The sequence below is a fragment of the Rhinolophus sinicus genome, chromosome 14 (assembly GCF_057876585.1).
Source record: "Rhinolophus sinicus isolate RSI-liver-muscle chromosome 14, RSI-T2T, whole genome shotgun sequence".
NCBI lineage: Eukaryota > Metazoa > Chordata > Mammalia > Chiroptera > Rhinolophidae > Rhinolophus > Rhinolophus sinicus.
This window is the reverse complement of record NC_142514.1, coordinates 151,993,194-152,020,804: the sequence shown is the minus strand read 5'-3', so window position 1 is coordinate 152,020,804 and position 27,611 is coordinate 151,993,194. Positions and strand designations below refer to the sequence as shown.

Sequence of the window (27,611 nt, the reverse complement as noted above, 5' to 3'; positions counted from 1 at the left end):
GCCACTGATTCTTTCCTCCATCTGGTCAACTCTACCTCCTAAGCTGGCTATTTCATTCTTAATTTCTTCTATTGAGTTCTTAATCTCCAGAAATTCTATTTGGTTCTTTTTTTAAATTTCAATCTCTTTGGTAAAATGTTCATGTTGTTCTTTGATTGTGTTACTGAGTTCATTAAACTGCCTTTCTGTATTTTCTTGCATCTTGTTGAGTTTTTTCAGAACTGCAATCTTGAATTCTGTCATTTAAGTCACATATTTCCATATCTTTAACTTCATTTTCTGGAAACTTTTCACTTTCTTTCTGAGCTGTCTTGTTGGCTTGGTTATTCATGGCCATTAATGATTTATTATTTCTCTTCCTAGACATCTACAGGAGTGGGTTCTGCAACAGGTTGATACGAAGAAGTCTTTCTTTTGTTTTCCAGTACATGTTGGTAGAATGTTTTATTTTCTCTCTGACTGCAGCCCTTTTTTCTCTCTTACACTGTAGTGTTATGTTTTCTCTGCACTATTCCAGCTTCTCACACAATGGGGGGATTCCCTGGAAGGTATGCTTCTCCTCTGTTAACAGTTTGCCTGGGTCATAGCGCGCCACCTCCCTGTGGGGATTGGGAGAGCTTCTGAAGTTCCAAAGCTCTTCTTGCACCAGATTCCAATACCCTGTGTTTCAGCAGTTCTGTTTACTCCTGCAAGGATCCGCCCAGATAAGTGGTGACAGGGCGGGGTGAGTTGTGAGAGATTGCCCAGAGCAATGGCGGCGACCCCACCACAGCCAGTCCTGCTTCCACAGCTCCCTCCCCTTTGCCGGAACTAGTTGGACTGCGAATCTGTGTCTGTGGACCACAATTCTCAGAACTGCAAATATTCTGTTCTTTTGATCTGACACTGCTACTGTTCCGCTTCTAGCACAGGGCAGGTGGGGGTGGGGTGAGCTCTAGGAGGGTAGGGAGGGGGCGGCTAGTCTCAGTGCCTAAGACTTCTCTGCTTGGCAGTGCGGGCTTAAACCACCGTTTTCTCTAAGGTCTCTGCCATGAGCGTTGGGTTCAGCTGTGTTATATGCTGCCCCCTCAGCCCTCTGGGCCATAATCGGAGCCCTAGCAGTCCGAGTTCTTCCCTCTCCCACAACTGCGGTAGTTCCGGGATGCAGCGAGCTCGGAGCACTGAGCTAGGTCTGCGTCCTGCGCCCATACGGCTCTGTCTCCGCACTTCTCCCTTCCCTCCTCCCCCGCTCGCGCAATTTGCCCACCTTTAGGTGACTTCAGTGGTGAGCCTCTTCGTCTTGCCTGTCTGCTGTGCAGGGAGTCCTTTGTGGAGTTGTAGCTGTTTAATTTGTTGTAAATTCCAGGGGAGATTTCCAGAGGCTCACGTCACGCCGCCATTTTGATCACGCCGCCATTTTGATGACGTCTCCGTCAGATTGGGTTTAAAAAACAAAACAATATACCAACTATAAGAACACACATTAAATGTAAAGATGTAGATAGGTTAAAAGTAAAAGGATGGATAACACTGCACCATGCAAACACTAATGATAAGAAAGCTGAAGTGGCTGTATTAATATAAAAGTAGACTTCAGGAAAATAAATATTATCAGAGATAAGGAAATATTTCATAATTATTAAAAAGCCAATACGTTAAGAAGACATAACATTTCTAAATGTGCATGCATCTAATAACAGAGGTTCAAAATATTTGAAATACATGAAGCAAAATGTTGACAGAACTGAAAGAAAAAAAAAGACAAATCTACAATCCAATTATTGTTGGGGATTTCAATACTTCTTTTTCAGAATTTGAAGAAAAAACACAGAAAATCCCTGAGAATATAGACTTGAATAACACTATTAGTGAACTTGACCTAATTGACATTGATAGAGCACTGCACTGAAAAATTGAAGAATAATCATTCTTTTGAAGTGAATATGGAACATCCCATAAGATAAAGCTTATTCTGGGCCATAAACGAGCCTCAGTAAACAGAAAAGGATCAAAATTGTACAGAATTTTACACAATGGAAATCACAATGGAAATAAATTACAAGTAGATAACAAAAGCAAATTTTAAAAATTCCCAAGTGTTTGGCAACTAAACTACATACTTCTAAACAAACCATATATAAAGAAAAATTGTAAACTGTATTAAACTGAATGATAATGAAAATACAACATGAAATACGTGGGACAAAGCTTTGAGGGAAACTTATAGTTTAAATATTTACATTAAAAACAATATAAGACTAAAATTGATCTATAGATTCAAGGCACATCCAATAAAAGCCAAGGTTTACTTATTTATTTATTTATTGGATAGACAAGGTGATTCTAAAATTCATATGGAAATGCAAAGGATCTAGGATAGCCAAAGCAAATTTGAAAAAGAAAAACAAATTTGGAAGACTTACTGTATGAGATTGCAAGACTTACTCTAAAGCTACAATAATCAAAGTGGCTTGGTATTGGTGTAAGAATAATGAATTGATCAATAGATCAGATAAGAGAATACAGAAATAGAGCTACACACACAAAATAACTCAAAATGAATCACAGACCTAGATAGGAAACTAAAACTATAAAGCTTCTAGAAGAAAAGATATGAGAAAGTCTTTGTGACCTTGATGTAGGCAAAGGTTTCTTAGATGGGAATCAGAAAACACTATTCATAAAGAAAAAAGCTTGGTAATTGGATAACATCAAAAAAAGCCAAAAAAAACAAAAAACAAAAACTATGGCTCTTCAGCAGACACTTTGTGAAAATAAAAAGGTATGCTGCATGCTAGGTAAAAATATTTACAATACATATACCTGACAAAAGATATATATTGGATATACATAAATAACTCTTAAATATGTGTATAATATGTAATATATATGTATTATTGAAATTCATAAAATATATCAATAGCTCTCAGAACTATGAAAAATAATCCAATATAAAAATGGGCAAAATATTTGAATACTTCACAAAAGAATGTATATAAAGGGTCAATAAGCATATAAAAATATACTCTTTAATATTAAGGAAATGTAAATGTAAGTTAAAAACCATTCTGAGATTCCGTTATATAGCCACTAGAATGACTAAAATTAAAATACCAACATAAGAAGTATTGATGAGACTATAAAGCAATTAAAACTCTAATGCATTGTTGGTTGAAGTATAAAATGATGCAAGTACTTTGGAAAAGTTTTTGGCCGTTTCTTATAAAATCAGACATATAGTAAGCCCACTTTTAGAAGAAATTTCGTTTTTAGAGAGAACAAAAGAGACACATATTCATGCAAAGGCTTATGAATGAATTTTCATATTAGCTTTATTTCTAAGAGCTCAATAGTGGGAACAACGCACATGTCCACAAACAGATGACTGGATAAACAAATTGTGGTGTATTTATACAATGGAAATCTACCCATTAACAAATGGGCCAAATTGCTAACACATGCTACAATATGATTGAATCTCAAAAATTTTACGCTAATTGGAAGAATCCATATCCAAAAAAGTACATACGGTAAACTTTCATTTTTGTGAAATTCAAGCATAGGCAAAACTATCCTATAGTAATAGAAATCAGATAAGTGGTTGCCTGGGGCTAGGAATGTGGATGATTGAAAGGGAGCGTAAGATAACTTTTTGGAAGTGTTCTATCTATGTCTTCTTTGGGGTGGCCGCTACATGAATGTATAATTTGACAAAATTCATAAAATCTGCATTTAAAATGGGTGCATTTATAATATTATATGATGTGTATTAAGTTACACATCAATATAGTTAATTTAAAAGACAAAATAGTTCTATTGCTGGTGGGCACACAAAATAAGTGATCTTTTTAGTAGTATGTTAGGGAATTTGTCTTAGTGCAGAATTTCATCTATGTGCAGAGCTCTTGGTTAAGTATTATGGGATCAGAATCATTACCTGACCATCAAGGAACTTAATATTTAGTCAGGGTAGTTCGGTATGAACTTGACCATATACTTAATCATATGGTGGTAAAATTGATCAGTAATAGCCATGGTAGACATAGAAGAAAGAGTTGTGAAGTTCATAGTTAATGAGTTGATACATCAAAGAAATATAAAAAACACAGTGACTGACAGATAATATGTGCTCAGCAAGTGTTATTTTGCTTTTTCAGAGGATGAAAATTTGAAGTGATGAATGCAGGCCTAAGTGCGGAGGTAGTATTTAATGTAGGCATTGCAGAACAGGAGGGTTTTTCATAAGCATCAAGAAGCGGGGAGACATGCAGGTCAGGAGGCTGCCATGAGTGAAGGTGTGAAGTGAAAAAGCATGTCTGTACAGGAGAGTAAGGGTAAGAGTACTCATTGGAACAGAATGAAGAGTTTCATGTAGGAAGAATAATAGGAGATGAATCACAAGGGCCAGATTATGGAGGATCCTGAAAACCAACTTAAGGAGTACAACCTTATTTAAAATTGATCTTTTATGGACTGCCAGTACTTAAATAAGACAGTTAAGAAGGGATATTTTATCAGTAAAAAATTATTTTATAATTTCATTTTATAACATTAAATATAAAGTCAATTGACTAGAACAATGAAGATGTTTTGATGAGCACAAAACTGAAATCGGGGCTTGTTGATCTTAGATGGGAGTTTCTTGTTGTGTGTGTGGTTTTTTTTTTAAAAATGAGCTTCAGTTTCCAAGTTATTTCTGCTATATTTTCTTTTGACTGCATCATATTCAGAAAATCCTAATTCAGATAGATAAATAATTGTAAATAGCAGTCCTATAACAGTTTACTTTAAAATCATTGTATATTTTTCAATAAAGCAAGAGATTTACTTCAAAGTTTGCATAATGAATGTTTTAGCCTGGTAGTATAAGTTAATGCATTGGTGGTTTCCAGTGTGTTAAAATTTGAAACGTACATTTGCATGTGTGTGATAGGTTTTGTTATGATTTTCATATTATTGTTTAGTTTTTTGTTTTTGTTTTGTTTTTTTATAAGTTGCAACTGGCATAAACCCAACTTAAATTAGCTTACGCAAAAGTGGGAATATACTGGCTTATATTACCGAGAAGAAGCCTAAGAACAGAATTTGGTTTTAGTTATTTTTGGATGTAAATTTGCTAACATGATGTAAAGATCTTTCATTTTTTCTCTCTATCTTTTCTTATCTGCACTCCTCTCTACTTTCCTTTGTATTTTTGGCTTCGTCCACTCTTACTACAGACAGGCTTTCTTCATGTGCCAAGGAGGAAGGCGATGACAATCCCAGGCCCTCATGCTTCTTGCTTCCAACCTGAGCATAAGAGAGCCTTTCCAGATAATTCCAGCAGAGAATCCTGACTGGGTCAAATTCCTGTCTGTGGCTGTGAGGAGCAGCAGGAGGCAGGAGGGGCAGCACTGTGATTGACAACTGTGTCACGGCAATAGTGGCATTTAGAAATATTTCCCCAAAAAATCCAAAAGAAGGAATATAGGACACAGTGGGCACACAAAAATTATTGTTTCCATAGTCCAAAATAGTTTTGAAAATGCAGTCAAGTACGCATTTGAAAATGTAAGAATGAAATCAAACATTTGTAGAAACCAAACAGCAGTGTCCTATGTTATATATATTATATTATTGGACTCCTTTAGCCTTTGGCCATGGAGCAGCAGAAAATAGGGTCATGGGAGGATGTCACAATGAGTAATATTTTAGCAATATGGACAGCTGTATTTTCTGATGGGATATTTTTACTCCATTAAAGTTGTGGTACATTTGAACGTGGTGTGGGCAATGAGAACTACAGTGAAAAACCAAGTCTGAGGCTGCACATTTACTTCTCGTACATGAAGATACAACCTAATTTGGAAGGATTACTTTTTGAGTTCAGCAGTATTTTTAGGCAGCATCTTAACTGTTCCTTAGTAGATGATATTCATTAAAGGAAAACTCTTTATTCAGACAAGCTAAGGTGTTATGGAAAAGAATACAGAGGAGCAGTGTGTATGAGGCAGCTGCCTCTTGAACACTGCTGACTTTTACTGCAGTACCTTGAATTTTTAGCACCCCTCTCCAAAAAACTAGAGTGCTTCACTCCACATCTGAAAGAATTAATAATAGGTATAGTTGTTCATTTTCTGCTATTGGATGCTACATTGCAGGGACTATAAAACTGGTGTCCCAATTATGAGTTAAGTAGTCATTTCAGTAAAACCGGCACTGAACTATTAGGTTGGTGCAAGAGTAATTGGGGTTTTTAAAATTTTTAACCTTTTAAACTGCAATTACTTTTGCAGTTTAATATAAAGTCAGGGCTCTCTGTCAGCAACTGTTTGGCCTTGAGCAAAGCAAGTGACTTTCTTGACTGTGTCCTCATTTCTGAAATGGGCGTGTTTGTCTTCATGCTCATTGAACAGTCTCGTGAGACTTTTATCTCCAGCAGCAGACTGTGAGCCTCTGAATCATCTGCTGGATGTTTCCCTGTTTTTCTGTACTGGCATTGGCAACTGCTACCAATAGGCAGTTGTATTTTGATGGATATGGGAGAGGAATTTGGTTCTGAATGATCCCTCTGATATTGTTCTAGGTGCTGAGCAGCTTTGGGAAGCAGATGAAAGAGATATTTCTTACCTGTACATGCATAATATTGTGAATTCCATGAATGTGTGTTAAGTGCCAGTTCCAAGGGGTCCCTATAAGAAATGATCAAAGATTTTGGTAGATAAAAACAGTGCAAAGAGAATAATGCACCTAACGGGATGATATTGTATGTGTATTTCTGGTAGGTTTCAAATACGGGGATTTTTCTCCTTTATGAACATGCCAAAATCTCTCATCTAACAGTTTAATGACATTTCCAGTAGCTCCTATTCACAGACTGACTGTCTAGCTCTTTCTGTCTTTCTCTCCGTGTGTGTGTGTGTATATGTGTGTGTGTGTGTGTGTATATATATATATATATATATATATATATATATATATATATATGCTAATATATAATCTAGTAAAGTGGTTGTGGAATTACATTTTTCCTGGAAGGAATGTATCTGATTTAATGACCAAATCGTTTTAAGGCAGCACAACAGAATCTCACAGCACAACTAAATCTATTTCTTCACACCGATCATGCATGTTTTACTCGAGCATTGAGTCATTAGCATGTTTATAATGGTTCTAATTTAGCACAACATTTTCTGAATTTTATCCTTGAGTCATTTACAAATTGTTCATATTGAATAAACAAAGGAAACAGATTGCATTTTATACTCAGTAATTTATCTGAAAGAAGAGGGGAGGGTTAATTGTTTTAAAGTTTTGGTCTGTTTGGGGAAGTAAGCCTGCTTTTTCATTGCTAGGCATAAATGCCATTTCTCATCTTTTCGGGGATGGCTGGGGGGCTCCGGAGGAGTAAAATGAAAAATTAGGACCAGGACAAGATTGGCCACTCCCAGAGGGGAGTGTGGAGCAAAAGGGGAGCTGGCACGAGATTATCCAAAACAGTTGGTGCATTCCTTAATGATCAAGTGCTTGAGAAGTCCAGCTCTTCCTGGCAGAGTCTCCGTGTTGATGTTTGTATCATTGCCCTGCTGTATGGGAAAGGCATGCTTTCTCTTGCTGCTTGACTAAAAATAGGTTGGAATATAGCATTGTATGAGATATTTTAAGATAGCAAAAACATTTAAGAGGTTAAAGGTTTGGCTTTTGGATCAAAAAAGTTCAGTGATCCAACTCGTGGTGTTCCTCGCAGACTGAATTTTATCTAGAGTTTGTCAGTGATTCGAACTCTTGGTTAGGCGAGTTATTTTTCGCAGTCTGAAAAACCCACTCTGCTGTCTTTTCTGTCCGCTTCCCAGCATGAAGAGCAGGCCTGAAAACAGCCTCTATTTATACTCCCTTGTTCAGATTTGGAAAAATCAGTTGTTTCACTGGTGAGAGGGAGAGAGAGAAGGAGAGCACAAACAGTCGTCAGGGAGTGTGCGTTGTACGTTATAGTGACTTCAAAATAAAACTGGCACATTTTAGTGTCTAATTATTTTTAGTGAGCATGGAGGGTTTTAATTAAAATTTAAGAGTGCTCTTCAAGCTCTCCAAGCTCCAATTTTATCCCACTGTATTCTAAAGCACTTATCACTGTGGAAAAATGTACAGTAACTGGCATGTGCAGTTCTGTTTCCTAATGAAAAATGTGGGATGGATGATCAGCAGGGATATAAATATATATATTGTCAGAATTACTTGTAAACCAAGGTCAAGGGTACTTTGGATGAGTTATCATTGTTCCTGGGTCCGGAAAAAATTTATTGCATTTGAAATTTAGGATTCCTATGGTAAAAATAAAATGAATTGTTTTAATTTTTCTTAAAAGAGTTCATAAAGCAGTAGGAAATTCTGCATACAGGGGCAGCAGACATTGTTTTTCCTCACTAAACTATTTTAAAGATATTCTCTACATCATATTTCTAATGTTTGAGCATTTCTAACTTTAAATATCATTTTGAGGTAAAAAGAATAATAAGTGTTTGCTCACAAGTAAATTGTTTTAAAGTACAATATTTTTTTTCCATTATTTTTTTCAATTCACTCATATTTTAGTTTTAGTGATTTTTCAATTTACTTTCTTTGACCCATTTGAAATATTTTTATTTTGTACAGAATGTGAAACTGCTGCAACTTGGTTTAGCTAGAAATAATTTAAAATTATTTCTAAAGTATCATATAGATTAGGAAATACATATCTCACTCTGACTTCAAATTTCTCTTGTACTGTGAAATTAACTATTAGCATGATAAAGCACTCTTGACTTACCTGGCCTGAAATCTAGGTACTTACGAAGCAGAAACATAGCTTTCCAGTCCTTTATGCAGGATGTTTATTAAAAATTAATTCTGAATTGTCTTTCTTTTTTCCCTAGAAAAAGTTTCTTGAAAAACTGAAAGTTGCAAAGGAAAAGAAAAAAGTAAAAACTGTGCAACTCAGAATTAATTTATAATATATCAAAACCTTTTACAACCTTGATTACAATATAAGTGAGAACTGAGGTCTACTTCTTGATTTTTGATAGTCCTTTTTTAATCACATTATTTCCAAAAATAAGACAGATTAATATAATAAAGTTCTGTGTTTCATTGACTGTTGGTTTATGGAGGCTAATTCTTTCAAAGTAAGAGGAATTTTGGTATTTCTCCCTTTTATACTGAAGTGTATGGCTTGCATTCGTTTTTAATATGTACACATTATGGTGACGTTTTTTATACTTTAATGTTGTCGTTCTTTTTCTGAATTTCCAGAAGGTATGTAGCTCTTCTCCTGTTCTTTAGCTGAAGACAACTCAGTTAAAATATAAAAATATAAATAGTTAAACTCAGACAATAAAATATTGTATATTGTTTAATTATTTTGAGGACCTTGGCACCGCTATAACTATTAGTCGTTTTCAAGTCAATCATGTAAAACAAAATTATCGGTGTGAAATAATCCAAGAATACCTGAGTGGTGTTCAGTCCCTTTTCCCGTTAGAATCTTACCTGACTGCTGAGTTAAAGCCACTTTGCATGGTCCTCCCCTTTCTGAGGACGTAATACAGACTGGACGTCCTTACTGATTTTGACCTCGTTGTTTTTGTTAGCGTGTGATCAGCATGGGGCAAAGTCTGATCTGATCAATTGCCTCTGTAAAGCTGGTGTCCTGTTAATGTTGAAGGATGTGACACAAGGAGGATGAATACTTTTAATTTGCACCTTTACCTGGATATTATTTTGAGTGAGAAATCTGACAATGTAAAATTTAATTTATAACTTTATTACATGTTTCCTCATTTCAAGTCAGAAACCTCTTGGTGGTGGCAGTAGGGTCCTCTGACTGTGCAGTATTTGTTAGCAATCTGCATCTTCTGGTCTTTTCCCTTCTCACCTCACTTGCTTTCCATTGCAGTATGGAGTGAGCTTAGTACTTAGAGATTTGGCAGTCAGATAATGAGGTGAGAAGCTGTGAGTTTTTCAAGAGACTTTCTCAGTGTTTTGAATCTTTGTGGGATCTCCGAACATTGAGATTAAATGTTGATAAGCTTGTATGTAGTGAGTTGTACTGTCCTGTATGTAAAGGCAATGTGTGATTGTTATTAAATATGTTCATGGGCTATAAATAGAGACATGTAAAGGCTGCTTTATTTTTTCCCCTCAGTTTCTTCTACTGAAATTGAACTCATATAGCTAGATTAACTCAGCATTATGGTGAGGATTAATTTTCTAATAGGAATGTGAAATGCTTTGAAGCTATTAACCATTTTATTAATGAATAGCTCTTAAGTAAAGCTGTGTCCCCATGGTTTGATTTATGTTTGAAGTGTGTGTTCCTGTTGTCCATATAGTTCTATTTTTCTCCCATGAAGTTTCAGCATTCTTTTCCTGGAGCTCTGAACGATTTCAGGCCTATTAATAGAAATGAGAGACATATTTTAGCTTGTTTTACATTTAGTGTATATCTAATCCTAGTTTATGAACTTGCTGTGAGTTTGTGATCATTCCTAGTAAGTTGTGCTTTTATCTCTGACCATTACAATATGCTCACAACTCAAATTTTAACCGAACAAGTTATGCGTTAAACATTTATAGCAGGGATGATTAGCAGTTTAGTACAATTTTATAGCATGTATAAAAGAGTAAAAAAAAAGTAACAAAATTAGGTAGGATAGGTAGTTGAAGACGTTTTGTTGATTATTCTTGTGCATGATCTGATGCTGTATCAATCTCTCTCAGAAACCCGATTTGAGAAAAAGTAATCTCTGAGACGCATGGCTTTGAAGTTTGGCATCATAACTCTCAAACTCAGTATCATCTTTTTTTTGGCTTTCGACCTTGTTTCTGAATTTAAAATAAAAGTAGCAAGAGATCATTCTGGAAATTAAATACAAACTGAACATACGCATATGCATGTAGGTCCCATTGGATGGTGACTCAGAATCCAATTTTAATCAGTGGTAGATCACTTGTTGAAGCGTAAGGGGCAGGGAGCTTTCACTTAACAGACTCAAGTTGACTTTTATTTAGAAAGAACTTTAGCTTCTCTGATAGCGAGCTACTATGGTTGTTCTTCATCAGGCTTTTCACGACACACTGATCTGGATTCCATCCATTCCTTGATTGATTGATCATGTCATGAACACATGTTAATTGTTTTCACCAATACTTTCTAACCATACAGCGGTCTTCTCATCTCTTATCCAGGACTCACTGTCTTTTTCTAAAGCTTATCTAGTTTCTAAAACCCTTTAGATCCGCCTTGACCTTACTGTCATTCTGAAAAAATTCAAGGAGGATTTAGAAGTTGTAGAAAAAAAGAAAAACAGAAAGGTAAATGCTAAAGAGAAAGGTGCTGATATGGGAGAGGAAAGGCATTTGGATTTTCAGTAACTATTTTAAATATAATTTTAAAAAGAAGTTATCAGAATTTTGACATTTGAAATGTTAAAGTTTAATGGGAGTATGCTTTGCACTAAGGATTTAGTATTTAAATCTGCATTCCCTTTTGGAAACACGGCCTGTTAAGATTTGAGGCTTAAAAGATACATGTAAATAGTTGTAAGCAGTAGCTCCAGTTGCAAATCCATCTGAATAAAGAGAAAAAAAAATAACTCATTGAGAAAATTTTGCTAATTATTACAATATTGTAAAGTTTAAATTTCTGTAACCTTTATGAATCTTTATAGAAATAAGTGTAATCACTCCCTATAATCTAGTATGATATTTACAAATGCAATAGGGCAAATAGTGTTTAAATAAGTGTTTTCTTGAAAAGAATAGGCATCTCTTTTTATAGAAAAGTATTAGCAATATTCATTATCTTGACTTTATTTTCTTTGCATTTTGCTCTATTAACAGAAGTTGCTGTACATTTATTTATTTTTTAAGGACAAATGATTCCAGGTTGATTGGTGTTTTCTCCCTTATTGAATTCTCATTCTTCCTTGAATAGCACATGCATTTTGCTTGGATTTAAATAGTAATCATCTGGATTAAAAGAAATATTATCTAAACTTAAACCTGTAGGAAAGAGCCCCTTTTTCTGTCATGTCAGTCCAAGAACTGATAAATGCTGACTGAATATTAATATAATTATAATACCAAGTTAAGATTATTGAGCATTATCTTTTTTCGTAGGAATAGATTAAATAATCTTGTGGTAAAAATAAATTTACCTTGTGGTATTTTATAATACAATAATATAATTGTCTATATCCTGGGCTTAAAAAAAAACAACAAAAAATTGCTTTGATCATTTTTAAGTGAGAGAATTTCTACATAAACTGGCCTTCTGGATTTGAAATATTTTAATACTCATAAAAAATATATGTAATGTTTTTAATACTTACTTTTTTTGTTTTAACAGATTCCTCCTGCATGGAAAAACTACTTTCAAAAGATTGGAAGGAAAAAATGGAAAGACTAAATACCAGTGAACTTCTTGGAGAAATTAAAGGTACAATATACAAAACACCAAACATATCAATGTAGCGATGTTATGTTGTATAACAAAATATTTGCTGACTTTCTGTACCCTAACACTAAATTCTTACTTCTAATATTTGTTTACATGTGAGAGGGTAAATGTATAGTATGTCTCTGAAATTTTATTTTTTGTAATGTTTGCAGAATGAAATTTTTTGCCCTCTTTTTATTAGTCTGTAAACATATAACTTACAGAATGAACTGCTTCATTAGTTTACTTAACAAGAAACTATGAAGATGAAAAAAATGTTATATCAAAGATGAAGAACAAATTAAAGATAATTTTAGTTTTCCTCTTGAAATCATAATAATAGCTTAATTTATGAATCCAAATCTTTGATTTGAATTTCTTCTGATCAAAAAGGGTTAACTGTAGCACCTATAAAAAAAGAGTTTATGGAATGTGCTGTGCATAATGGTTGATGAGTGTGTTCTGAGACCTGATGATCTTGTTGAAATCCTGGCTCTGTCACTTACTAGATGAGTGACTTTGGGCAAGTCACTGATCTTTTTTGTTTTGAATTCCTTGAATCTAAAATGGGGATAATAACAGTACCTACCATACAGGCTCATTAAGAGAATTAATACATGTCAGGCTTTTAGAGTAGCTCCTGACACTTAAAGCTATCATGAGGGAAAGTTTTGGTCGGTGTTGTTATTAACATGCCTATAGGATCATAGGTTGATTAATCTTAAACAGATTTCACAGGATTTAAAATTTCAGCACCTATTATCCCGATGGGGATGAACATCCTTATTTTTGAAGATATGTGATTGATGCTACTATTCTGAAACATGGCAAGAGGACAATCCCAATACATTACAGAATTAAGTTACCCTGTCAGTCAAGAAGTTATACTTCTTGTTTAACTCTCTCTTGTTGATTCCTTAATGGAGATGAAGTACAGTACTGTATTACTAGTTTTTGGTATCATAAATAGAATGCATGGTCATTAATTCATTCTAGCATTAATTCTATCGCTTACAGACAATCATCACTCAAGACTCGTACTAACAATTTGGGGACTTAGTTACATTAGTTTTCTATATTTATCAAACAACTTCAGGTGAATTTTCCTATTGGTCATAGATAATATCTCACTTAAGATGAACATTTGGCAATAACTATCTTGTGAAAATGCTATTTTGAATGTTTTAGTAAACAATTGCCTAATGTTCAGGCATGTTATGTTCAACTCAAATGGAGAGTAAAGGAAGTCATCTCTTTCCCAAAGAATAATTAATAACTCATTCCATTGAATAATACAGTATTAAAACCAAGTGGATATGATTTTGGATTTCACTGCTTCTGTTCTGTACTCATGAAGGCCATTTGCTATTTCCGAAGATAAAAAAAAGCTCTCAACTTATAACTGATGGGTAGAAAGAAAGTCATTAGTGGCATATTCTTTATCCAGCTGCAATAACATGGTGTGTGCTACTTTGCACAGCATTCTGTGTTTTCTTCCCTTTCCAAAGTCATTGGTTTTATAACAGTGAGAACAGAAATGGTTTATGCAAAGGAAAGCTTCTGCCCATATGAATGATGGGGGTCTTGCTTTCTCTTAGTAATGCAGAACTAACATTTTATTGTTATGATTCAGCATTAAGTTTTTAAGCATTGGGTTATCTTCTCTCCCCTGCCCCCACTTTCCATCTTACTTTACTTTTAATTCTAATTATGAATTTAAAATGTAAACACTGTACTAGTTTCAAACAGTCAAAATGCGTAAATCTGGAAAGTGAAGCACATGCAAAATTAGGCCTTTCAAATTCTTTAACTTTTTTTTTTTCTGAGTTCTGTATATGATATATGAACTGTCTTTTATGTACTACTCTTAGCTTTATAGGCATAGAAGGTAAGATTCTTATTACATTTTTCATTTTGATTCACTCTACATAATTATCTCATCTGATATCCTAATATTTTGTCACCATAAACATTATACAGAAAAATATTATGATAAATAATAGAAATGAAAAAAAGTTGTATTTATAGTTTGATTCAACCACTGCTAAAACTCAGTGTATACTTTTAGTCTAGGTGAGGTCAGGCTAGTTATTATCCACCTAAATTAGTTATAATTATTCTGAAATTTTAAAGTGATCTAAATACTGTCTCCAAAAACTACATACTATCATGGTTTATCAATATTCAATATTACATCTCAGGTATTGCGTATTTTTAAGACCTCTTGTTATTTTTCCCTCATTACAAAATTTATACATATTTATTATAAAAAGTATTAAAAAACACACAAAAAATTAAAATTGTCTTTTAATTTTACCTATATTGTATACCCTTTCCATTTTAATTTATGCATATACATGTTATTTTTTTTCTTAAAATTAGAATCATCCTTTTACTATTCTTTTGTAATCTATTTTTACCACTTAAAGATCTATTGTGAATTTCACTGTGATTAGGTCATCTTCTCAGATATTTTTATTTGCAGAAAATATTGCATAAAGTGAGGCTCTCATAATTAACTGAGTCTTTTATTCAGTGTTTCAGTTGCTTTTATTATTTGTCATTATAAAGAAAACCTTGAGCATGGATAACTTTTTAATACTTTTCAATATTAACTAGTGGTTATTTCCTTGGAATATATTCCTAAAAAGTGAAACTTCTGGGTTAAAGAATGTGTTCTTTCTTAAAAGGCTTTTGATTCATGTTGCCACATTGCCCTTCAGAAAGTGTATACTGTTCTGTGCTCTCTCTAGTAGTATCTGCAAGTATTCTCTTGCCCTAAATAACAAGTATTGTTAATTTAAAAGTTTCTATCCAGTTTGATAGGGGGAAATAGCACATTGTTGCTGATTTAGTTTGAATTTCTTAGATTATTTTTGAGAATGAAGAGTTTTACAAAAATTTATTTATCTTAAAGATCTCTTACTTTCGGATTTGCCTATTTATGTTGTGTGCCCATTTTTCCTTCAATGGATTTGTCTAGTTCTTGTGGTTTTGTAAGACGCTTAATGTATGTTTTAATGGTATTAGCCTTTATCTATCATATGTTACATATTGTCGTTTTCTTTACGCTATGGTTTATTGTCAAATCTTCCCCTCCCTTTTTCAATGCCCTTTTTCTATTGGGGGTTTGTTTAGAAAGACTTCCCCACTCTGAAATTAGATAATAGTCTATATATTTTCTTCCAATTTTTGACTGTATTTTTATACATTTAATTCTTTAATTCCTCTTGAATGTATTTTGAGGTATAATTTCATCCAGAGATACAACTTAATTTTTTGGTCAAGCCTTTAAACTAATATTTCTGTCATTTGTTAAATAATCCATCTTATCACTTCTGACTTGAAATAACATATTTTATGACACACTAATTGAATATTTGGAATCATTTCTCAGTTTTTGGTTCTATTCCCATTGATCTTTCTATTTAAACTTTTATTAGTTTTGTGCTATATTAATGACTAACTTTACAATATCTTTGAAATGTGAGCATTACAAGACCACATTCATAATTTTTCTTTAAGATGTTTGCATACTTCTCTAAAGTTTATTTTAGATTTATAATTATAAATTGTTAACTGAAATTCCAAAGTGATGTTTTAAAAGATTGTATTACCTTTATATAAAATTATGGGGTAAATGAATATCTTTATAGTATTGAATCTTTCCATTCAAAATCATTTATTGAATTCTTTTACATCCCTCAAAATTTTTTTGTTTTTCAAATATGGGTTCTGTGCATTTTCTTTGATGCTTTCTTTATAATATTTAATATTCTTGCTTACTCTTATGAATGAGATATTCTGCATTCTGTTTTATTTTTGTTATTATATTTAGGGATGACAGTAAATTTTGCTGGTTTGTTTTATAACTCCCCTCGTTATCAAACTTATTAGCGCTGATCATATTTCAGCTGATATGTTTTGTTTTATATATCCCTTTTATTTTCACCTCTTCTTTTATTACACTGCCTAGTATGTCAAGAATAATATTAAGTAATATAGGAGATGGCAGGTATTTAGTGTAGTTTTTAATTTACAGAATTGTTTTTAATATTTCACCAGTATGTATTATGTTGACTATTGATTTAAGATACTCTTTATTGTTAAAAAAATTCTAGTCATAGTTTATTAGGAGTTGAGAAATTACATTTTATTTTATGGTATATCTTATTGGTTTTTGTTCTTCAAATTTATTAATGACATAAACCCTGATTAGTCATGGTGTAGTCTTGTTTTAATGTACTGCATAATTTTATTTGCTCATATTACAGTTGTTATTTTTGCATCTGTAATCATAAATGAGATTAGTTTGTATTTTTCTTTATTTGTACTATCTTTGTTAATTTTTAGTACTAGCGTTCATAGTTGAATTGAAAGCTTTTCCTTCTTTTCTAGGCTATGTTAAATGTTGAGTACATAACATACAAATTAATTATTCCTTCAAATTTTGAAAGAGTATGCTCATAAAACATTTAGGCCTAGAGTTTTCTTTGGGAATTTTTTTTCTTTGTTTTTCACATTTTTTTACTTCTCTCTAAGTCAGTTTTGCCAGAAAATAAATTTCCTAGAAAATTACATATTTCATTAAGATTTTCAAATATATTAGTTTTGACTTAAAATGCAGTATCACTTATTTTGAGTTTTGTATTTATTTGCTGTTCTGCATTCCATTTTAAATTGTGCATATTTGTGTTCTCTCCCTTTTGTCCCTCAATTTTACTTGCCAGTGGTTTTTCTACTTATCTCTCCCCTCCGTACTCTCTGGTAAGGATCCACCTTTTAGATTTATTTGCTGCTTTTCAGTATGCCAGTTACTTCATGTTGATTTTACCTTTATTATTTCTCCCTTGTTTTCCTTGTACTTTTGTTTGTTTTCTGATACCCTGTAACTTGCTAAATTGACTTCTTCATTTTAAACATTCTGTATTTAATAACAAAGGCACTTTTGGCCATGAATATGTTTGTAGAAATAGCTTTATGCATCCCATAAATTTGACCTTTTAGAATTCTCATAATCATTATCTTCTACGTAATCAATATTTATATTATATTCTAACTGATCTTATGTTTATATATCATTCTTAACTTTACATCTCCTTTTGGATTCAAGAGTGCAATTAAGTTGAAGAGAGAAAATATAGCCTCTATCACTACCATTAGAAAATTCCATGTGATGAGTTAGGTACTAGAGGGAGAATTAAAGTGTGGGCAGTAGAATTGATAAAAGCAGTATTGAAAATGAATCTTTAATAAAATGAGCCTACTATTACCACATATTAAAAAACAATACATTAATCATCTCCTTTTTAGATTTTACTTAAAAGAACAACAACGGTGCTTTCAAATAAAAGTCTTATCTAAATGAAGTAAAGCAGGATTTTTGAAACCCTTCAATAGGAATTGGAATATTGCTAAAGTTTGAGGAACAATCATAGATTTTCAATGGGTTTGTATCTGAGTGTTGTCTAATATTTTTTAGAGAAAAATCCCATCCCTAACCCCCACCATGTTTCCATAGGTAGTCTCCTTTCCAGTAGTAGCATTAATTGAGTCTAGAGAGCTGCGAATGACATAAATTTAATAGCAGTAATCTCAAGGCAGTGTTCAAACCAGGTTAATATTATTACAAGTATTGCTAAATAACTTTATTATTAAGAACTTAAATGAAATATAGCATAAAATTGTTACTTCTGAAGTATTGTGTTCTAATTGGGGTACCATATATTTAAGTGATCTGTTGTCAAATTAGATTTTATAAAAAATGGCTAGAGTCCTGAAGATGTAATAAGAATAGTAATTAAAGACCTAGGGAAGTTTGGCGTAAAATATGTTAGCTATTTGGAGTTTTGTAGGATAGAAGAGGATAAGATTTGTTTTTTGTCATTTTAGGGAGTTAAGGTAATAGGGAAATTGTTCTCAATATACAAAATAACTTAGAAATAGTTAATGGCTATGTGATATTGATATAGTTGGAAGAGAGAGTGCCTCAAATATAGTAAGTTCCAATAAGTATTTGTTGAATGAATGGATACACTAATAAAATAACACCAGGGGAAATTTGATTGTGGAAAATTTTAAACAGGGATGTTGTAGAGGGTCTTTGTACTGTGGTGGGACCTTATATTCATGACTTATCCTAAGTTTCTTTCAAAATTAATAATAGAGTTTATTATGTTTTCTTAATTATAAGACTGATCTTCAAAATAATATCTATTTCCTGTCAATGAGTAATATAGCAAGCACTTTTTAAAGATGTTTTATTGTTTACAAAGGAAACAAAGTACTAAAATATCTATATTATTTTGTTTGATCCTTATAACAACCCAGTTAGGAAAATGTTATATTAATTTTACACATGAGTAAAAGGAGACTGAGAGAAATTAACTGGCATGTTTGGTTCACTTAGAAAGTTGTGGAGGTAGGATTTGAATCCTGGTCTCTAAAGCCTCTGTTAATACAATACAGAGCAGTTTTCAAATTCTTCGGTCTTACAGTTCTGAAGCGGGGACTAGGGGATGGTAGGCTCTGGGCTTTTCCTTCCACCCATTACACACAAACACCCAAAATAGTTCCACTTTTACCCTTTTCTATACAAGTGAGGCAGTATAGCAAAGCAGGAGTGGGTATAGGTAATGCAGTTTCTCTCTATAATAGTATTTATCTTGATCTATATGTGAATGGGAGGCGGGGTAGAGAATCATGTGGTAGAAAGATACAAGGTCAAACCGAAGTGCTGGTAGGGTCCATAACCCATTTGTTTACTTGAGTTGTACCAAAGGAGTGAGAATGCCAGGATCGTTATGATTATGGAATATTTCTAAATCCAATGGTGACATATAAATGGTGTATAGAGCGTTGAGACTCATCCTGTGTCTCCATGGATGGGTCCAGCCTTCTGTGGTTTATAGAAGAGAATCTTAGCCAGCCTCCCTTTTTTGCACACATGCCCCCAATGCTGTGGCTGGCATCTCCTCCTCCGTGTGAAGGCGCCTCCCTGGGCAGTGTGCCAGAGAAACAGTAATGGTGGTTGTTTGAGTTTGCACAAACTGTTTGTGCTCATGTTTGTCAAACACACAGATGACAAGAAAGACAAAAAAAATAATTATGTGATATGAACCAAATAAGGAAAATAGTGTTTTCCTTCCTTGGTCATTTATGATTAATCATTTCAATATTTACATTTAGTGATTAAGGTAGATGTGCTGTAGGTATATTTTCCTGCAGCCTAGAAAAACAACAGTCTGATAGGGAAAAAGTGATTACACAAATGCTTTTAAATGGAAAATTGTACAAATGATTCCCAATGTTTTTCAAAGCCATCTTTGAAACACAGTTCCTTACTATGTTTATTCACTTAATATATCTGAGAGTTTTGTTTTGGAGCCTAAATGTTTGTCATACTTTACTATTAAAGACTTTAAGGGTTACTATCCCTGATACTACATTAGTGTTGTTACTAAGAGACTTAAAATTAGGAACTGTGTTGCATTAAACAGTACAAACATATTAACAGTTGTGCTTGACACAAATACTGAATCAAAAATGTGAACTTATTATAATATTGCTACTGTGCCACTGAAAACCTGGGTTCGTGTTTAGTTTTGATTGCAAATGTAAATCTTTGGATGAGAGCACAGGACACAAAAGTCATCATTTTTTTCAGGGCATGTTAGACTTTTGAAGATCAAATAGTACAGGTTATTCGTGAAGTAAGTTAAGCAGTGCTGTTGTCACCAAAGGGTCAGAATGAATGTAACATCATTCCCATATAATCAGTGTTCCACGTCACAAGTTACTATCTTAAATGCCAATTCTCTCTCCTAGTTTATTCACTTTTATGGTAATGGCCTTAAACTGTATTTAAGTACTCTGATTGCTTAATCCATACATTGCCCTATCTATAGAATACTTTGTTTTTTAGGAATAGTAAATCATAATTCTGGTATTTTCTATTGGAGGCAATCACAGAAGGACTAGAGTGATTTTCCAAGAGCTATGACTGTACACTTTACATATTCATTTATAAATGAGTTTTTCATGAATTTCCATTTAAAAATTTACAGCAATTTGTTCATCTGAGAGAACTTTAAAAAAATCTGGAAATGTTTAGAAGCAAATCATCTGCCACTTTTCAACTCCAATAAAATCAGCAGCGTTCACATACCTAGTGATTCTTTCTGTCTCATTAAGAAAATGAAACAGTAATCTATCAATGTTTAGATTTCATGTGTTTTGAAATTTTAAATTGTTATTTCTAAGACAAATGCTGTATTGCTGTAGACCAGCTTGTGAAAGAGAATGGGAGTACATACATTATTTTTTTACTTTACTGTTTGTATGAAATAATGTAGTACAGTGCCACTATTTTTCTGTATAAATCTGTGTAATTGTAGAAATTCAGAGTAATACCTAGAATCATATAATCTCAAAAAAATTAGAACTGAAGGAGCTTTGCATATTTTGTAATACAACTTCTTATATTCTGTATAGAGACTCCACTACCCAGAAAAGTTACTGCTGCTCCAAATCACATAATAAATGACTAAGGTGGAAATAATATTCCCCCCAAATAGCATGTTTAGCCCATTTCATACAGTCTTTTGGTCATCTCGTAATCAATAGTGAGTAATTATTGCAAAACCCATGAACTGTTTTTGCTAACAATAAATGCACACCGCAAACAGTTTTATAAGTATATATGCATTATAACACAGCAACACCCATAGTTTTTTTTAATTATACCACTTTGCATGAATGTAGACATTTCAAAGCTCTCCTTGGTACTCTCCATTATAAACATCTTTTACTTCTTTTGAAGTCTGTATGATATACATACAAGCAATTACCCCCCCGCCCCCCCAACTTGGGTTGGAGACACAAGGTCTTCTTAATTAAAATTCAAACAAAAGCTACCAGCAAAAATTACTAGTATATGATTAAGGTCTAAAGTATTATGATACATTAGAATCACTGTTAACTGTTGGGATTAAAAGAAATCGATATGTTGGGGAAAAGATCAGTTGGATTTAATTAGTGAAATCAATGTTTATGTAAAAGGAAATACTGACTTTTAATAACAGGTTCTGGTTATAAATATAGTGCTGGCTAAAATTGTTCTTTGTTATTATTACATTGACTACATAATCATATTTTAAAGTCGTTGAATAAGAATCTGAAACTTCTTTCTTAATAGTTAATTATTATAATTAAAACCATAAAACTTGACTTTAAAATCAATAATTTCAATTATAAAATGTTCTTAAATGTAAAAATAGTCATGAGTTTTGAAATATTCCTATTGATTCCATTTTAAAAAGGCTAATTTTAGCAATAGTTACAACTTAGAGTGGGAAAAGAGGTAAAATTGGTTAGAAGTAAAAACGATCCAAAGTATTCTTACACAATTGTGATTACATTAAATATGTATTAGTCTATTTGGTGACATATCGAAATAAAAGAGAATACATCTTGATATAATTCAAAAACAAGACATTTCACTTTTTTCTTGCTGATTGCTATAATGAAAATAAACATTATAACCAGCATGGAGAAAAAAAAAAAACTATTACTAATTACAGCCTAGATTTTAAGTAAAATGAAGGTCATTAGCAATTTCCTGGAAGCCATTCAGATTGCTTACCAGGAAATGGTAGCTAGCAGGACATCTGTAATCCTCCTGTGTGGAATTAGTGAAAATATACTGGAGCTTTAATGATGTGTTTTAGATTTAGGCTGATGGTGGAGCCTTTCTCTATTAAAGTAGCTTGTATTCTTTGAATACAAATGATTTTTATTTCAGTATTAGTGTACAAACTCAGAATTGAAACTAGCCTTTAACATCCATTCGTTCATCCATCCATTCGTTAATACATGCCTTTACATTGGGATATGATTCAGTGGAATAAAAGAAAACAGCAGAAGAATGGAATTCTGGGAGTGAAATGTGTTTGGGAAAATTGAAAAATTTCTCCAATAACTTGGAACGCTGATTTCACAACGTTTTAGGTAGTGAATTTAGTCTCACTTTTAGTGGCATCTTATTTCAGTAAAGAGATAGCAAAGATGAGTGTTAAGTGAAAGTACCTCACAGGACATAAACTTAAGTCTGACTTACGCTACATTATATTGGTAGAAATGGGGCCACTGATTTGGAAACTTTTAACATAGCTTCTCCTTATTACGTGAATTATTGGTTGGCTTAATGAGGGTAACATCTCTGGAACTATTCAGAGTGACAGAGTAAAACTGAGGAAAGTATATGTATGAGTATGCTCCAACTTGTGTAGTAAATTATACATATATATATAATTATATGTATAAAATACAGAAATATAAAATTGCTGGAAGGATATTTAATAAGCTGTTAACAGAGGTTGACTATGCAGTGGGAAATGAAATATATGGTACAGGAGTAGATTTTTAAAATTTGTACTTTACAGTTTGTATTGTAGTTTTTTCAACACTGTGTATGCATTGCTTTTTCAATAAAAAAATGACTAGTTAAGAATAAGACTGAAAGTAAACCTTCAATAAAAATTAAATAGATTAGTTTCCTTTTTTGTACAAAAGAAAATGGATGATACTGCTTACTTAGCTTCTGAATTTTTGAGCAGATTACAAAGGAAATAGATAGTGTTTGGGGTGACATGGGGTGGGAGGGAATCAATACATGCCGTATGGTAGGCAAAGACACTTGTAAACATTTGGCATAGTTTAGTATTTAAAACAGTAAATATTTATTGATAGAATAATGAACTACATGCACTTCTCGAACTTTTTGATCTCAGGCCTCTTAAAATGTATAGAGGACTCTAAATATCTTTTGTTCATGTGACATACGTCTATTAATACTTATTGTGTTAGAAATTAAACCTGATAAATTAAAAATATATATTAATTCACTTAAAAGTTATAATATTAAACCCACTACATAATAACATAAAAACTCATTTTTATGAAAAATAACTATATTTTCTAAAATAAAAATAGTGAGAAGAGTAGCATTGTTTTATATTTTTGCAAATGTCATTAATGTGTGGTTTATAATAGAAGAAAACTGGACTCTGTCATATGTGCTTCTGTATTCAGTCTATTGTGTTACGTTTTGATTGAAATATATGAAGAAAACCTGGCACAATATTGAAATGAAAGTTTAAAAAGGGAGATATATCATATAGCCTTGTCATGTAATTATAAATATTCTTCTTTGATACTACACTAAATTTCACAAGTGGTAGTTTCTTAGAGGTTAGGTTCTGAAACCATATCAATGAACTTTTATTAGTTTTACATTAAATCCATTGGTCCAATTTGTATTTTGAGTGAATGTTTTACTCCATGTAGGATTTTGCAACTTCACCCATTGGTCTTTTAGATTACATTGCTTCACTGAATTATGGAGATCTTATATTGACTCGTTTCATTATAAGTATTGAAAAATTACATTTATTACAAATACCACCGATCTTATCAGAAAAATCTTTTGCATTTTTCAAAAATGTCATGCTCATGACAGCAGGTAAAATTTTCCAAAATTCGAATTTTCCCTTGAAAGTTAAATTATATTATTTTAACCAGTACTATCAGTTGGTTTTCTTGAAATGACAGGCTCACTTGCCAATACTGAAGTATGAATAATGATATTTTGTCCCTTAGTTGTTCTTTCAAACAAAATTGGTGTCTGTGTAAAAAGCTATAAAAAATTTTAGCTCACAACCCAATAGCAGAAGTGATTTTCCTTGAAATAACTCTTAAACTTAGGTATAATAGCAGCAGAAGTACTTCCCATGTCATCATGCAGCATATTAAAAACATGGGGGCCGGCCCGGTGGCTCAGGCGGTTAGAGCTCCATGCTCCTAACTCCAAAGGCTGCCGGTTCGATTCCCACATGGGCCAGTGGGCTCTCAACCACAAGGATGCCAGTTCGATTCCTCGAGTGCCGCAAGGGATGGTGGGCTCTGCCCCCTGCAACTAAGATTGAACATGGCACCTTGAACTGAGCTGCCTTCCGAATGGCTCAGTTGGTTGGAGCGCGTCCTCTCAACCACAAGGTTGCCAGTTCAATTCCTCGAGTCCCGCAAGGGATGGTGGGCAGTGCCCCCTGCAACTAAGATTGAACATGGCACCTTGAACTGAGCTGCCTTCCGAATGGCTCAGTTGGTTGGAGCGTGGGCTCTAAACCACAAGGTTGCCAGTTCAATTCCTTGAGTCCCGCAAGGGATGGTGGGCAGTGCCCCCTGCAACTAAGATTGAACATGGCACCTTGAACTGAGCTGCCTTCCAAATGGCTCAGTTGGTTGGAGCGTGGGCTCTAAACCACAAGGTTGCCAGTTCAATTCCTCGAGTCCCGCAAGGGATGGTGGGCTCTGCCCCCTGCAACTAAGATTGAACACGGCACCTTGAGCTGAGCTGCCGCTGAGCTCCCGGATGGCTCAGTTGGTTGGAGCGCGTCCTCTCAACCACAAGGTTGCCAGTTCGACTCTCGCAAGGGATGGTGGGCTGTGCTCCCTGCAACTAGCAACAGCAACTGGACCTGGAGCTGAGCTGCGCCCTCCACAACTAAGACTGAAAGGACAATAATTTGACTTGGAAAAAAGTCCTGGAAGTACACACTATTCCCCAATAAAGTCCTGTTCCCCTTCCCCAGTGAAAAATATTTAAAAAAAATAAAGAAAAAAAAATATGTGTACTTAAAAGTAACTAATAAAATTAATTATTTTTTATTGTTGTATCAAAGAAATTCTTAATTGAGACTAAATTTTTTGTTTGCTCATTTATTACAAATGTGTGGTGGTGAAGAATACACTGCTTGCAAGTAAAGTGCCTTTTATTCATGCTAGGAGACTAGCAGTTTTAACCCACCATATTTGCATCAGTGCAAATGTTAACACTGTAACATACAACTTATCTCTTAGTATTATTATGAAAACTGTCTTGACCTCAGGGACACCTTGGAGAGTTCTCTGGGACTCCCAGGGGCCCATGAACCACACTTGGAGAACCACTGAACTAGAACCTTAAAATAGACTACTACATAATTACCTTAATAATAAATTAACTCGTTGGTAATAACTACAAAGCAAATTCGTCACATTTAAGAATTCAAAGATTCTGTGAAGACCCTGAATGAAGTTACTGGCTTATAAAAGTTACTTGCTTTCTTCCCTGGAACTGGAATTGTAGCATAATAAACAAGGGGTGTAGACTTGATCAGATATGGGTTTGAACCATATTATAAACTGAGCAATTTGTTTAACCGATTTTACTTTCAGTTTTCTAAGCTGTAAAGTGGGAAAAATACATGCATTTCAGGATTATTGTCAGTGATTTCAGTAAAGTGACTGACAAAATAGGTCCTCAGTAAATACTGGTCTGCCAGTAGGAATAGGAACAAGAACATTTGTTATATGCCACCCATAGGGACCTTGAACAATTCATTGCCTCGTACTGAACAAATTATTTCATAGAAAATGATTAGATATGTATAAAATTGAGTGGAAGTTCTAGCAGTCTAAGAAATCAGTATTATTGCCCATGTTTAACCAAAAATGATATTCAAGTTTTTGATGATTAGCTTACATTTTTCAGGTAAGCTAGGCTTGGTGGATCCTAGCCTAGTCAGCTTCATTTCCATCTTATTATTGCAGATAGTTCAGCTATCACATGCCTCCTAAGCCCTTGTAGTTTTATTAAATCACCTTATTTAAGTACAAGTCAAAATTCTCTTACACAAAACTTTAAGAGATTTTCTGTATAATTTTGGTTGTGGCATTTTATTACAAGTATAGTGGTAGGTAAAATTTAGAGATCTTGCTGTTAAAATGGGATTCCCACATAGAACATTTCTGGACATACTGTTGCTATGAATTGCTTTTTTGGTGTCACATTTATGATATATGAGAATTTCATGCATATGCATTTATTATTTTATAATTAAGTGTTAAACATAAGATTGAGTAAATTTAAAATAGGATGAAAAAGACTTAAATATTTTATGTACCATTATTATTAATTTGCTCTATTTCACTTTAGTCTTTTTTGTTTGAGTAAAGTATGTAGTTTAAAAATATACATTTGTGACAATATTTCTATACAGTTGATTCTTGGAAGAAAACGTGTGTGGGATAGTAATTAATCCCAATGATGTTTTTAGGCCTAGGAATGTTCTGTGCTTAGCACATTAGGCCAGGGTATGCCCTGGGTATTTCATTACTATATAGTCATCTCCTGACCAAATTCTCATGGGCGTGTATGTCACATTAAGAACCGGCCCATAGTACCAGACCTCCCACACACTTACTATTTAGGTCATTTGTCTAAATTAAAAAAAAAAAAAAAATGTAAGGCTAACCACTTAATAAAATGTGTGTATTTTCATCCAAATGGTGTTTTTAGGACTAAGACTCTTGAAATAGGCATAAATTGTACATTATTCTCTACATTTTAAAATGTGTTGCTACTGTTGGTAATTACTACTGAGTGCACTGAGGAAATTTGATGCAATTATTCTGTTTATTTGTGATTCCTCTTCAATCCAAATGTCTGCATTAAACTATTGAAAAAGAAAGCTACAGAGAATTTAGGTCATTTAAAAAACGCACACTTTTTTAAAACTATGCTTATAAACTTGTATTGCACTAACCAAAATAAAATTAGAATGAACCCAACACTGTAAAGGATACAGTTCAAAAGTTTAGGTACTTTTGAATAAAATTACCTTTTAAATGTAACTTTAAAGAGGCTGGGCCAATTGCAAGGCTACAGTCTTAACAGAAGTCAGTGAAAGATGTGTGTAACTGAGCTCAAAATTTAGCTTGTTTAAGTTGAGACAGATTGTTTTTCCTCAAGCCTCTTTTCAATACTTAGGAGTTGATTACACTCGGAAATGGACTGAATAGACACAAGTTGGTAGCTCTTAGAAAGTCTGTACAAATGGTAGAAGCCACGAAGGAAAGGTCTGAATCTGTCTCTTCCATGAGTGCCTAGCATTTTTTAAAGCTCAGAGAATTTGGGTACTGAAAAAGATCTCTAATGCTGAAAAGGTCTGAAAATAAGAAGAGTGCAAGAGGGGTACAGCTTTTGTAGGCCCACATTTTATTTTGTCCTTTGATCATAAGCTAGAAAGAAAAGTACACGTTTCACAGAAATGATTCAATATCATTAAAATGGTTTGGT

At 33.4% G+C, this 27,611-nt stretch overlaps 1 protein-coding gene across 29 annotated transcripts in view; it reads left to right on the top strand.

Annotated features, from left to right (window-relative positions):
* The window catches only part of SOX6 (SRY-box transcription factor 6), a 600,111-nt gene that overhangs the window by 343,456 nt on the left and 229,044 nt on the right, over positions 1-27,611 (top strand). For all 29 annotated transcript variants that reach the window (XM_074336057.2, XM_088791655.1, XM_074336055.2 and 26 more), the window contains one exon: positions 12,344-12,433. In XM_074336057.2, coding sequence (XP_074192158.1) covers positions 12,344-12,433 — 90 coding nt within the window. The remainder of the gene's footprint in view (positions 1-12,343; positions 12,434-27,611) is intronic.